Genomic DNA, 13,589 nt, shown 5'->3' on the forward strand with positions numbered 1-13,589 from the left:
ATATATTATATATTATAATATTTTATATAATTTATAATATACATGAATTGATGGATTGAATTGAATATCTAATATTGAAGAAACTTGTAGCCTTTTTTAATTATTCTTTAGTAAAATAGATTGTGGATTTTTATCCAAATATTTATTTCTCATATCTCACATTTTTCTATATATTTCAAACAAACAGAATATAAATAACTACATCAGATATTTCTTTTCTAATATAAATAATAAAAAGTAAAGTAAAATAAAGTAGTAATTTAAATGTATCGAATTTTGAAATAGGACTTTTTATATTCATGAATAGACAATCAATATGATAAATTCTCTATTCATTTTTTTTAGGTAAATAATACCAATTTATCAAAAAATCATTGTATTATAATTGTAATAAATAAAAATACATAATAATAAAAAAGTGTCTTTTCTTACAAAATTCTTTAATGTATCTGAAAGACTAGCTAAGTTAACATAAAATATTGAATAAAATCGTTAAAAATTAATTATACGCTGATAATTTCTCTAATTATGATATATTCTTTCCAGGTTTTGCTGGAGCTAAGCGACGCAGAATTAGAAGCCGGTCTCGGAGTGACACATCCCCTTCACAGGAAGAAGCTTCGTTTAGCCATCGAGGAGCATCGACATCCGAGTCTCGTTCGATACCCGTGCATTGCTCAATTGGGTCACACTTGGGTCAGCTCGGAATGGTTGCCTGACCTTGGACTCGCTCAATATTCCGAAAGTTTCGCGACTAATATGGTGGACGCACGGATGCTCGATCATCTGAGTAAAAAGGAACTTGAGAAGTTGCTCGGGGTGACCAGGAAATTTCATCAGGCCAGTATCGTGCACGGAATTCATCTGTTGCGAATGCTGAACTACGATCGTCAGGTGAGAACGAATACATTTAAGTAATTCAATTGATTTAAAATTCTTTTTGGAGAAAAAGAGCTTAAAAATGTTTTAAAAACTGTGTTTCCTTAGAAAATAAATTTTCTGCTTATCCTAATGTACAAAGTTCTTTGTAATAATAGATACTAATTTCTATTTTGAAAAATAAATTTATTTGCAATTCTATGATTACTTGCAAATTTATTGTAAAATAATAATGATGTTAATTTATAGAAATCTTTTATATTATGAAAAATAACTATAAATTCATTATCAATAATTAAATGAATTATTTGTAACATATATTATCTATTAACCTTAGAATTTAAGATTGATTTAGAATTATTAATTCAAGATTATTTTATTCAAAATTATTTCTATTCAAACAGATAATATAATAAGAAACACTTCGTAATGTAAAGTAAATTTATTTGCAATTCTATGATTACTTGCAAATTTATTGTAAAATAATAATGTTGATGTTAATTTTAAGAAAATCTTTTATATTATGAAAAATAACTATAAATTCATTATCAATAATTAAAAATTATTAATTCAAGATTATTTTATTCAAAATTATTTCTATTCAAACAGATAATATAATAAGAAACACTTTGTATTTTTATAATAGGCACTCGCAGTTAGAAGACACCAGTGCGAGCAAGTGGATACGGATCCTCTGGTTTGGACGAACCAAAGGTTCATTCGGTGGGCGAGGAATATTGATCTGACTGAATATGCTGAGAATTTAAAAGGTAGCCTTCCAACAAATCTTTTCACAAATATCACAAACATATGAAACATAAAATCCTCTTGATTTCTCAGACAAAATTTTTCCTCTAGATTTAAGTAATAAAAAAATCTTGATAAAAGCAAAAGTATTAAGAGAATACTTTACTTTAACGATACAGATTCGGGTGTGCACGGTGCTCTGGTCGTGTTAGAACCATCCTTCACCGGCGATACCATGGCCACAGCCCTGGGTATACCACCAGCTAAACAGATGATCAGACGACACCTCACCGCCGAATTGGAAGCCCTCGTCGTTCCAGCAAGGTACTCAGTCTACTATCATCCAGAGGCCACATTGGACAACGCTCACTAATCGACATAATAAACGTCGTCCCTCGTTCGGCAAACGAGATCGACGTCGATAAACACGATTCATCCTCGTCTTCGTGCTCTCATTTCAATTAATTATTCTTTATTTTCCCTCGACAGGTTGCTCTATTCAAGCACTCAGCTCACGCTAACATAATACTTCACTGTCGTTATAATCACATTCAAATCAGAGTAAACCGGACGACATTGACAGTGAAAGAAATAATTAATTAATTCGATCAATTCGATATAGAAGATGTAAAATTGTAGAAATTCTTTGACATTCTGCGAATGCTCCCTCTTTCAGAATCGAGAAAAAAATATACGTCTTTGACAATCTAATATCGCAGCTTGCCAGTATATTTTAGAGATGAAGTCGCTTCGTAGAGATGAAGTGCATCGATTAAATCGAAATTTCGCTTGATAAATGATAGGATGTTTAGAGGATCTCGTGGATCATTTTCTATCTAACGGAAAAATAGAAGATAATTTAGGAATTATCGCTGAAATATTGTCAATTATCTATACGGAATAGTTAGTACACGTTTATACGCATAGAGACGATCAAAACGCGAGTACCTACGTAACGTTATTTCTCTAATCTTGGATAAATTTTGGTTAACCAAAGAGTGAGAAAACGTTCGTTAAGAAGCATTGAAATAATAATAATCGCGGGAATAATAATATTCATGTGTTTTGCAAAGTAACGATTAGCTTTAAAAAAGAAACTGTTGTTATTATACATATACGAAAGTCGACTCGATTTCAGGCCTCACATTTTCAGGGTTTCTACCGATTTAATATACTCGTTGATGTTCACGTTCGAAAAGGACTATTATAGTTTAATCGATATGATATAAACTTCCTATCTTCGAGGATTGTACATAGTAACGGGCGAGCTTAAAAAAAAAGTAATTTGCATTAGTATCATTAGGGTTAGGATATTAAGAATTTCAGCTTCCAGTCGAAGCATTTTTTTTAATAGAACATTACAACAATTATCGAGATATTGTAAATAATCAAGATGTGCACAAGATAAGTAAGATTAAATCACGATTCTAAGATTTACCTTATAAAAATTCGGTTATTCCTCAAAAATATATTTACTTTATACATATAAAGAGAAAGATATTCTAAAAATTGGGGTCAAGCATTTTATAATCTTATTTTAATCTTGATACAATGTTTCCAATTCTGGAATACGACAAGCTTGCTCCAATTCTTAGAATCATTTTGCATTAGCTTAGAATTAAGATTATTGGTAACTGTTCGTTTCGACATTCAGACTCGACATATTTGGACGTTAATACATATCATAAAGACATTAGGAGAGATTCGAGTAGGGGACGAGCACTGACATGACGATGTTGCAAACACACGTTAAAGATAAAAAAGAGAGAGAGAGAGAGAGAAAAAAAAGAGCTATATAAAAGAGGTAAACGTGCATTTCCAGTCCAAGCAATCTCGACCCCTTTAGGCGAAATATCCTATATAAAATGAACGATCCGGTCGAGATCGCTTACGACTGGGTTCCTAGTATAGTAAGTACTCATCCGTAATACACACGCCATACTTGGATATATCGGGAATACACACACGTATATACAGTACAGTACAATCTCGACATAATGTACATATACAAACATATGCAATATACTCGATGGAATTCTTCTTATTGATAATAACATTGTACTCGGCACCGCAGCGATTCGCTGGGTCTGCAGTCCACTCGATCGCGGATCCATCGGTAATGTCTCTCATAGCTGAGCCGTAGCCCACAGCTGCTGCCTGCACTGCACTGCGCTATGTACAGCACACAGTTAATATTAGTAATTTCTGGTGTAATTCATGGCTAAGCTATTCTTAATTCTTTAGGATATTTAAAGATTGCTTCCAAAGATGTTGTAGAAAGTTGAAGAGTTTAGACTTCTTCTTAACCTGGACTCTTGCTCTTCCAATTGTACAATCTCTGTCGATTACTTGGAATTTTATTAAATATCAGTATCAAGAGATTTTCAAAATGTATTTTTAGTAAAAATAAACTCCAATCCAATTTCTCTTGAAGTTTTCTTATTTGAAGTAAGAAGTGGATGGGGGGTAAAGTTTAAAAAAAGGGGTTGATGGAATTGTCACGGATTACACCAGTAATGCATTATGGTTCCTTTCATCTTTTTCTAATTTGATATTTACATTTTTTGATTGTTCGGTGTTTATTCCAATCGACCGACCAGCAACGCGCCTCGGTCGATCCCTCGTGAACGACCCTGCTGCGTATCCATTATATACATTCTTATATATCGATGGTGCACAAAATGCTTGTGTATGTATATTTATGTTGTAACTAGATATTCATTATGATACATATCTCGTTCTCTATTGTCGAGCACTTGCAGCGAGCCACTGTTCAATTATGCCAACTATATCCATCCACGATGTTGATCACGATATATTTTGTGTGCCAAGACAAGAGTTTCAGAGTTAACTTTCACGTTTTTTCCCCCCCCTCGCACCGTTCCCGCCATAGTAAAGTTTTTCACTTTATGAAAAAAGGACTTGTTATTGGATTGTCGCAAACTTTGACTCAATTTTCTTAGAATACCAAGTCCCGCCCTTTCCACAAATACAAGAGAAATACGAAATTTCTTCACATCCGCTAAAAACTAGTTATACTTCTTCTTCTACCAAATTTTATAGATAACAACTCCGTACCTCTTTTCAGAATATCTTTTATTATACATTATTTCCAAATTTTTACAACTTATTCTTGCCAAATATTAACACGTTTCACGTTTAAAAAAAAAAGAATTTCCTCTTTTTTTTAAATATCATAATACTATATTTTGAATATTTTATGCTTTTTTCGAATATCAAGTAATTTCAGAGATTAAAACAAATGCATCAAACTCATCTAATCTCTTCACCTATCATATAACTTCTGAATAAGCTTCTTATAGCTACATACAAACTAACAAATATGCAAAATTACAATTTTCTTGATTCAAGAAAAGAATACTTCTATTCGTTACTAATAAAACATCTCGTTCCCATAATAATCTCAGTTTCATAGCTCAGTGGAACGTGTTAAACGAAATCACGCAAATCACACCTCTTCTTCCCATAGCTTCACACTCCTTTGTGCTCAGAGAAACAAGAAAAGAGAAAAGTCAAGCGTTATTACGTACGAAGCGCGTACGAAAGAACGATAGAAAAGAAATAAGAATAAAATAAAATAAGACAAAGATGAAAATATGGGAGAGAGGTTCGCTGCAAAACGTGCCGAACGTGTGTGTGTCCGCGGTGTCGCCAAGGTGTGTGCATATAAGCGGGTTCAGGATGCGTGGTACGCAGAAAGGCGTGCATGAACGCGTGGTGTGCGTGTGTGTAGAAGTCAGCTGGAGGTGGTCCCGAGGAACAGCACCGGAGGTGGCCGTCCTATGAGCACAGTGAGCGCGGGTGGTAGCCTCGGTCGTGGAAGCAGGGCGCTGCACCTTCAGCATCATCAGAGCTCCCTGTCCGCCCTACACATGACGGCCAATCACTCGGGCACGGTCGATAGACGCAGATCCAGCCTCAGGGTAACGTACCGTATAGATTCAAAGACACCTGGTCCATTCACCACTGCACCGGGAACTCGGTGGTATTTTTATTACCGTTTATTTTTTTCTCCTTGCATTCTTCCTCGAGCTGATGCAGGACACGATTCGTTTTCTTTGCAGATCGCTAATTGCAGGACGCGTTTTTTTATCTTTTCCTATCTTTTTAATCAGTTTCTTTTTTTATTCATTTGTTGTTGTTTCCTTACATTGCTGTTAGAAAAATAACAGATACGTTGCGTAAGAGGAGGATCGAGTGATTTAATCGAAACAAATTTCTTTGATTCTTTCTTTCTTTTTTGCTTTTTAATTCTTTGATTTATATTTTAAATATAGATTCACTGTATACAGTAAGTAAGAAAACACGAGATATCTTTTGTTTTCGTTCGATAAGAAATTATATTATTTTAGAATAGAATAGTTTGAGTATATAAAAGCATGCTATTTGCTTTGGCAAATTTGATGACTCAATTCAAGAACTTGAGTTATTTGATTTTTAAGAATCGCTCCGAAGTGAAAAGAAGTAATGAATGGCGCGATAACCTACATTTCTTCCTTAGAAATACGTACAACTAGTAGTAATAGTAAAAGAAAACGCTGACTCACTGTTTATTTAATCGCTATGTGTATAGTATATGCTCGCGGAGCTTGGATAGGTCAGCGCCGTGTATAAGAGTGAGAGAGATAACGAAAAAATATTATTCGCTTTGAACAATGATATCTTGGAAACGAAAAATCGTATCGAAATGAAACAAAGGACATTTTTTTAAAGAGAAAGATTTGCAATTTATATGATTTGATTCGAGTTAATAACTTCGAAGTATTTAGTAAATTTAAATTAATTGTAGATTCAATACATATTTATTAATATTTTTAGAAAATAACTCTTGATAAATGCATTTATTTTTAAAACAATATTATTCGTGATGATGTTTCTATATATTATTAACGTTGTAAAAATTTTATATAACATTGAATAATATTTTAATTAGGGAATATTCATATACTTTGATATTACAAAAGAATTATAAATTAAACAATTCGATTAAAAGCGATCTGCTTTGAAAGGCGTATCGTAATCATCATCATCTTTATTATTATTTATTATTATTATTTATTATTATTATTATTATTATCATTATTATTATTATTACAGTCATGGATGACTTTCGACAATGTTCGATAATATATTAATTAATTAAAATCGTTACATATAATAAAATAAATTTTGAAGAAATAGTGAAACAAAGTACATTTTGAGAGCCATCATTGACAAATATTACGTAATGATCATTTTTACAGCAGTTGTTCGAATCGATTTTATCAAATTTGTATATTTATTATTTAAATTATTTGATATTTTTCTTTTTTGATATTCCATAACATAAATCGAGCCACTGCTGATTAAGAATTTTCATACACATTTCTAAATTATCATCGTATTAATTTCTCATCGTTTCGTTTGTGTATATATATATATATATATACATATATCGACTTCTTTATTCGTTTGATTTTCTCATTAGCACGATTGCATGGCATCGCTTTAGTTAAGGACGCTCGCGCAGTATTTTCCACCAGATAAAAAAAAAAAAAAGAAAAAAAAAAAAAACAAAAGTTCCCTTTCTCGATATTATTACCTCGAATAAAACTTTAATCCTTATCGAAAGTAGCGTACACTTTGTAGATATAGACGCAAGGGAATATATATATATATAATACATATATATATATATCTCGAATAGCTATACCAACAAAGCTGCCCAGAAGAACATCACTTTTTTATTAACGGCTAAATATCACGCAAGCATCAAGCTTTATTCATTATTGGCTATTTTCCAAAAAAAAAAAACCACGAAGCTCGTCGTTATTGCAACACGAAGAGATCCAGTGAGAAAATAAAAAAGGAAAATATGTATATTAAATTTCTAGTCGTTCTTCCACGTGAACCAAGGATTAACGATTTCGAAATGAAGGATCCAGAAAAAAAAAAAAAAATAGAGACTATTCTATAGCTACAAGTGTGACCGATTCTTAAACATACGATAAGGGTTAAAAGCTGTGAGCTATGTGCTTAACCTAACGTTAATCATTGTCCCTGCATCCTGTGGATCGTCGCAGACCTGCAGTCTTCTTTACTTGAAAAAGGTTCGGTATATATGTATATATTCATTATATACGTATATGTGTATCTAGATCTGTATCAATTCATCGTTTCTTTCGCCACGTTTGTGTGTACATCAATATATCGTCATATAGGCCCCTTAATGATGAGTTTGATGACCCGATTCAGGTTGCGTTCATTTACCCCTTCGAAGTTTCCTCTTTTGATTGCTTATATAAGAAATTATACGTTTCTTACGATCATCCTTCTTTTTTTTTTATTTATACATCAAGTTTGAAATTATGAAAAGTTAATATAAATACGAGGAAGCTTCGAGAGAGCAGCTATGTGAAGGAAGGAGTAAAGGAAACGATGATTGCTATTGCGTAGTTTAATTTAAAAATATTCTGTTAATAAAATAGAATTTATTTTTCGGATATACAATTATTGAAAATTCAAAAATATTCTAATGGATGATACTTCGAATAAATACTTTCGTTCACTGAAGCAATTCATCGCGATCTTACACGTTCCAGATTTTTATCGAGAGCATAGTAGATATTCATGCACATGTCTTTGAGCATTCTTCAATACGAGGAGGCATCTTTCGCGCCCTCTCGGATGTCTCCTCGTAAAATTTCAAATGTCTGGATTTTGGCGAAGTGTCTGAAAAGAAAAAAAAAAAAATTTGCGACAATCCATTCAAATAATGTTGTAATGCTCGTTTGGATTTCGATCCATGATGTTATGATTAATTGGACACTCGGCTGAGATTTAGACGATTCTCATGGATCTCGACCTCGATCGTACGGACTTCGAAAATACGAGTAAATGAGTACGCGGCATTACAACAATTCGTACGTAATGGTCGCCATCATATCACACTTCCACAAGAGAATTGTCCATTTGACCAAACTAAAATCTTCAATTCTCATTTCATCTCATCGCGTGAAATATCTTCTGACCCATTAAAGTACGATTTAACTTAATCTCAATTCAATATTTAAGATAATATTTTAATTTTGTTTAATAATACGAATTACAGTAATACGAATTACTGATCAATTCTAAAAAAAAAATTTAATGCTTTGTTTAATTTAATTCTTAATCATTTAAGAATTAAATAATTCGATAGAAACTGAATAGAATTGCATGTTTCATATATAGGATATTCAGATAAAAATCAATAAATTTTACCAACATATTTAAGGGATCATTTTGAGTGAAAGATGTCATATTATCATGGCTTAATTCGTTTTCAAGATATTCCGAAATATTTTATTCTGATTTTACATTGATGACGACAAAGAAATCATGTACATCATTGAGAAAAGTTACGTGTCTGATATTAATTATTTCGTAAATCAATATTATAACATCAGTATAGAACATAATTGGAAATAAATATTATTAAAAATTAAACAACTCGAGTAATATTTGGTTATTTATAATTTATATCACTTTCATATTTCGAGAAAAAAGAATTAATTCATGAATATATGTATAATATTCGTAAAATAACTTTTTTAAAGTATCAATTCTAGGACTCAAAATAAAAATTCCAATTGAGGTTTATTTATTAAGAATTTAGAAGCGAAATGGATCAACCTTTTCATGAATATATTAACACTTTGTATAACATACATTGCTCAGAATAATCTCTAAAAAATATGTTATATTATATTATTTTTGCTTTTCTAAAAACTAAACTAAATAAAAACTAAATATTTTCTTGCGGGGATGTGATATACGAAAAGAATTAAATGAAAATTCGTGGAAAATTTTCGTCGTCAGTCCGACGAGCCTGAGAGATAAACTTTGTTTCTTTTTCGATTTCGACATAATTTGGAATTGTTCTTCAAAAAAAAAAAAAAAAAAAAAAGAAAAAGACTGATTGATTCAGGGGTGCGAGCGTAATCGTATCGCCTGCATTTGTAGGAATTACGCAAAACAGTCGACCCTTGTACTTTTAGTTATCCATCTTTATAAAACTTGTAAACTATCGTTGACGATTCTCTTCGAATACGAATGCAGCGAATTAATTATATTATAGCACGTCATCGTGGAAATTCGCAAAAGATGAGCTTAATCTAGTCAAATTTAATGAATATATATATACGAACTATATATTGAACATATTTTATCGTAATTCATCGAATCTCAGAAGAAATGCAATTTTTTTCTTTTTTTTTTTTAATCTTAATCTCTCATTCTTTTGAAAAATTCGATCGATCGAAAATAATAATTTAATTTATATTTTCAACTGATCGCGAATGATTTGTAAAATTAAATTAATTAATTTTTAAATATTTTATTTTAATTTATATTCTATGTTTATTTTTATGATAAAAATCAAATAATAATAATTTATCGTATAATTTAACATTTTTATTTTTATCTTAATTAAAAATAATTCATCAATTATATATAATGTTCCATAAAAGTAAGGATAGAATTGCGTCAAAAATTTGAGTTTAATTTTTCTTCCATTTTTATTTAAATAATTATTATTTGTAATTTTATTTTAGTTAGAAATGTTCGATGAACTACGATGCAAAGTGTAGTTTGCCGACTCTTAATTATCAATTAACAATTATATAATAAATTTTCTTTTAAAGGCTGATACATCGCCGCCATATTGTATACACTGTACATACAAAAGCAACGATTATCGATTATCACATTCTCCTTTTTCATGTATGTTAACCAGAGTGTCCTGTTTTTAAAGGTTGATTATTGTAGTAAATAAAAAAAGGGGTGAGAGAGAGAGAGAGAGAGAGAGAGAGAGAGAGAGAGAGAGAGAGAGAAAGAGAGAAAGAAAGAAAGAAAGAAAAAAAACAGGATACGAAAGGCAAAGCGTACGAATGCTCGAATTTTTAGCAATTTAAAGATAATTAATTATAACAATGACGAGCTATTGTGTAAATATAAACTGATGATTTCAATGTGGAATTCACGATGTGGGTTCTTAATCCGCCTTGTTTCGTCCTTTACTAGTTGTCGTGGAAGAGCTCACAGGTATGCCTGTCTATAATCTACTTGCGTATATGACTGATACTTTTTTCATTCTTTTCTTGCAATCTTCTCCCTTTATGAATTATTTCGTAGTTGTGATTATCGATTTTAAATTGTCTCTCTTTTTTTTTTTAGAATTTTTTACAAATATAATCACATTAAAATTGGCTAATCAGGCTATTTAATAAATATGATATAAATTATTGAAATTTTATTATTAATAAGTAGAAATAGCAAAAATTTTTGTTAAATTAATTTAGTCGAATTGTAAAGAATAACTTTATAAAGTTTTATGGAATAAAAAAATGTATAAGTATGAATATTTTAAGTATTTATATGAGAATAAACATTTTTAATTATTATAAAAAAAACTATTTATTTCTATATCTTATTTTTAAATGAATGAAGACATATATAATGTCATTTAATTCTATATCTTGAAATATTTTTTATCTAAAATAAAAAAAAAACTTTAAAAAATTATTAATTAATTTAAAATAATTAAAATATTATATTAATTTTTTTTCCTTTTTAATAATTTTATTTCATATTTTATGTTATTATTTTTCTAGTATATCAAAAAAGTAATTTCAATTTTTAACTTTTTTTCCTTTATTAATTTTCTTTATTACAGTTTCCAAAATAATTTTCGTTATATAATATATAAAGAAATGTTCAAAAAATATATTTATTTATTTAATTACTATTATAAGATCAATAAGATAGATAGTCGAAAATTTTTCACAATAATTACATTTTCCTCATTAGCCAATTTTTGATTAATTCTTCTTTAACGTTTTTCATTACATGCAAGATACTTTTAATTTTCATTGCTTGTTTTCTTTTCTCTCCTTTTTAGAAAATTATAATCATTTCTTTAATTCTCTTAATCTTTCTTTAGTTATCCTTTTTTCAATGAATGAATGACCGATTGTCGAGATGAATTTTTTAGTGTGATGAATTATTATTAGCCTTTCAACCTTGCAAGATCGTGATGACTTATGTTATTCGATAAATTAGTCGAGCAATTTAAAAAAAAAAAAAAATTAGAATAATAAAAAGTAGAAACTTTTTTGTTTACTTTATCGTTGCACATGCATCCCTAGCTTCTGATCGCACTCAATCATCCCTCATTCCCTCTTTACCTTTTTCCAACGAAACTGTTTCGAAACTTACGTAAAACAACAAGAATTCTCGAATCTCTTTTGAAAAAAACGAAGAGTTATGAAAAAAAATCTAGTTTCGAAACATTTCGAAACTGCAGACTCAACCAATTCAGCTACAAACAATCATTTTTCCATACAATTCTTCTATTCTCAAATTTCACAGACCCGGCATCTTGAACACCTCAATAGCTCGTTTGCTCGTAGCATCGTCCCCTCGAGGAAGTCGAGATCCACTGATCTTTCGAAATATAGTAGGCCTCTATATCAGCATAGTTGGAAAATTTCTCTAGTAATTCCTAAACATAATTGAAAAATTCTATATATATTTAATAGAATAGAAAGAAAAAATTTTTAAAAAAGAAAATATAATTTCAAATTACAGAAAAAGAAATAATAATTTCCATTTGTGAATGAAAAATTTTCTAAACGTTTTCTTAATGTTTTCTGTTTATCACTGTAAAAAAAATTTAATCCTCTATTAATCTAAATATTAAAATCTCTCCATTCGTATTTTATTATTATTACAAACGATATATCTTTTAAATTGAATTAAATTTGATTTTCTTAGAAATCAATAAAATTTCTGTTACATGTAAATAGTTCAAAAATTGATCTATGAATGGAAACCTTTATATTTCAAAAATTTTCAATATTGTCCAGGAATTACAGTCAAAAATTCAAATATATATGAGACCTACCGTATTTCCCATGTTACGTTAAAGATGGAGGCCACCGTAAAAAATTGGAAACGTTCAACCAACTGATTCAACGAATTCACTTCTATCAACAGGGATCGTTGAGCAGAGCCTTCGGTCTACGTCCCAGGAGCGAAAAGGCCTCGCCATCGTCTTCGTCGGACACCGGAAGCCTCGCCAGCCAGTACATGAGCAGCGCCAGGAGCAACTCACCGCCACCCCCGCAACTGCCGCCCAGACCCATCACGGGCAACAAGAGACACCGTAGGGTGAAGAGCATAGGGGACATCGACTATATAACGAGCGCGGCAGTGAGCACCCCCGTTTGACAGGAGGGTAGGCCCCAACATTCGGGGCCTTATAGAAGCTTGAGCGAGCGAGGGTACTCCTCGTCGTACTCCTCCTCGCAATACGGCTCGTATTCCGGATACAGCAACGTTCTACACGGCGACCAATACCAATATCAACAGACTGGTAATTATTATCAGTTGAAGGGCGGCTATTACTCGCCTCAAAGCACCGGGCCGCCGTTCCCTGGTGTTCAAAGATACGGAAGCTTGGCCGAGGAAGCCTGGTCGTGCACCACGAAAGACGATTCCGGCAATCCAAAGCCGAGCCCCAGGACTTATCTGGCTTAGCTGGCTTCGACAATGTACACAGAGGTGGCGTGTTATTGTACGATGACGATTCGCGACGATCTCGTTTCCAACGGCGTTATTTATTTACCGTGTTTCTTTCGTTGGTGACAAATCGGGTGTTGCCTGAGCTGTGATTTAGCTTGGAACGAGAACTGGGATTGTTGGATGATGGAATTCTTAACTCTTTCACCAATGAATCGATGGTTTTATGATTTATAAGAGGGATAATTGATGTACATTTTCGATGATTTTTCTTGAGATTTGTCTTGTTATTGTGTTATTATATTTGTAACTTGACTCATGAAACTTTGTACGATACGTATTATTTATAATGTATTTTAATATTAAATTATATATATATATATATATACGATAAGATATTG

At 31.3% G+C, this 13,589-nt stretch overlaps 2 protein-coding genes across 22 annotated transcripts in view; both read left to right on the plus strand.

Annotated features, from left to right (window-relative positions):
• Positions 1 to 13,029, plus strand: part of LOC409711 (kazrin) — a 162,383-nt gene extending 149,354 nt beyond the window's left edge. For 11 of the 21 annotated variants that reach the window (XM_026444916.1, XM_026444918.1, XM_016916332.2 and 8 more), the window contains 7 exons: positions 547 to 894; positions 1,526 to 1,649; positions 1,806 to 1,950; positions 5,381 to 5,570; positions 7,710 to 7,736; positions 10,690 to 10,710; positions 12,664 to 13,029. In XM_026444916.1, coding sequence (XP_026300701.1) covers positions 547 to 894; positions 1,526 to 1,649; positions 1,806 to 1,950; positions 5,381 to 5,570; positions 7,710 to 7,736; positions 10,690 to 10,710; positions 12,664 to 12,897 — 1,089 coding nt within the window. In that variant the 3' untranslated portion in view covers positions 12,898 to 13,029. Of the gene's footprint in view, positions 1 to 546; positions 895 to 1,525; positions 1,650 to 1,805; positions 1,951 to 5,380; positions 5,633 to 7,520; positions 7,737 to 10,689; positions 10,711 to 12,663 lie in introns of those variants that run through there. The other 10 variants (XM_016916337.2, XM_016916338.2, XM_016916339.2 and 7 more) reach the window with 8 other exon arrangements.
• On the plus strand, positions 12,898 to 13,206 carry LOC107965470 (the record flags this gene model as incomplete). Its single annotated transcript, XM_016915994.2, has 1 exon — positions 12,898 to 13,206. A coding segment is annotated over one exon (309 nt), but the record flags the coding sequence as incomplete, so codon positions are not given.
• Between the last annotated feature and the right edge of the window lie 383 nt (positions 13,207 to 13,589).

Source organism: Apis mellifera, linkage group LG14, assembly GCF_003254395.2.
Source record: "Apis mellifera strain DH4 linkage group LG14, Amel_HAv3.1, whole genome shotgun sequence".
Classification (NCBI taxonomy): Eukaryota; Metazoa; Arthropoda; class Insecta; order Hymenoptera; family Apidae; genus Apis; species Apis mellifera.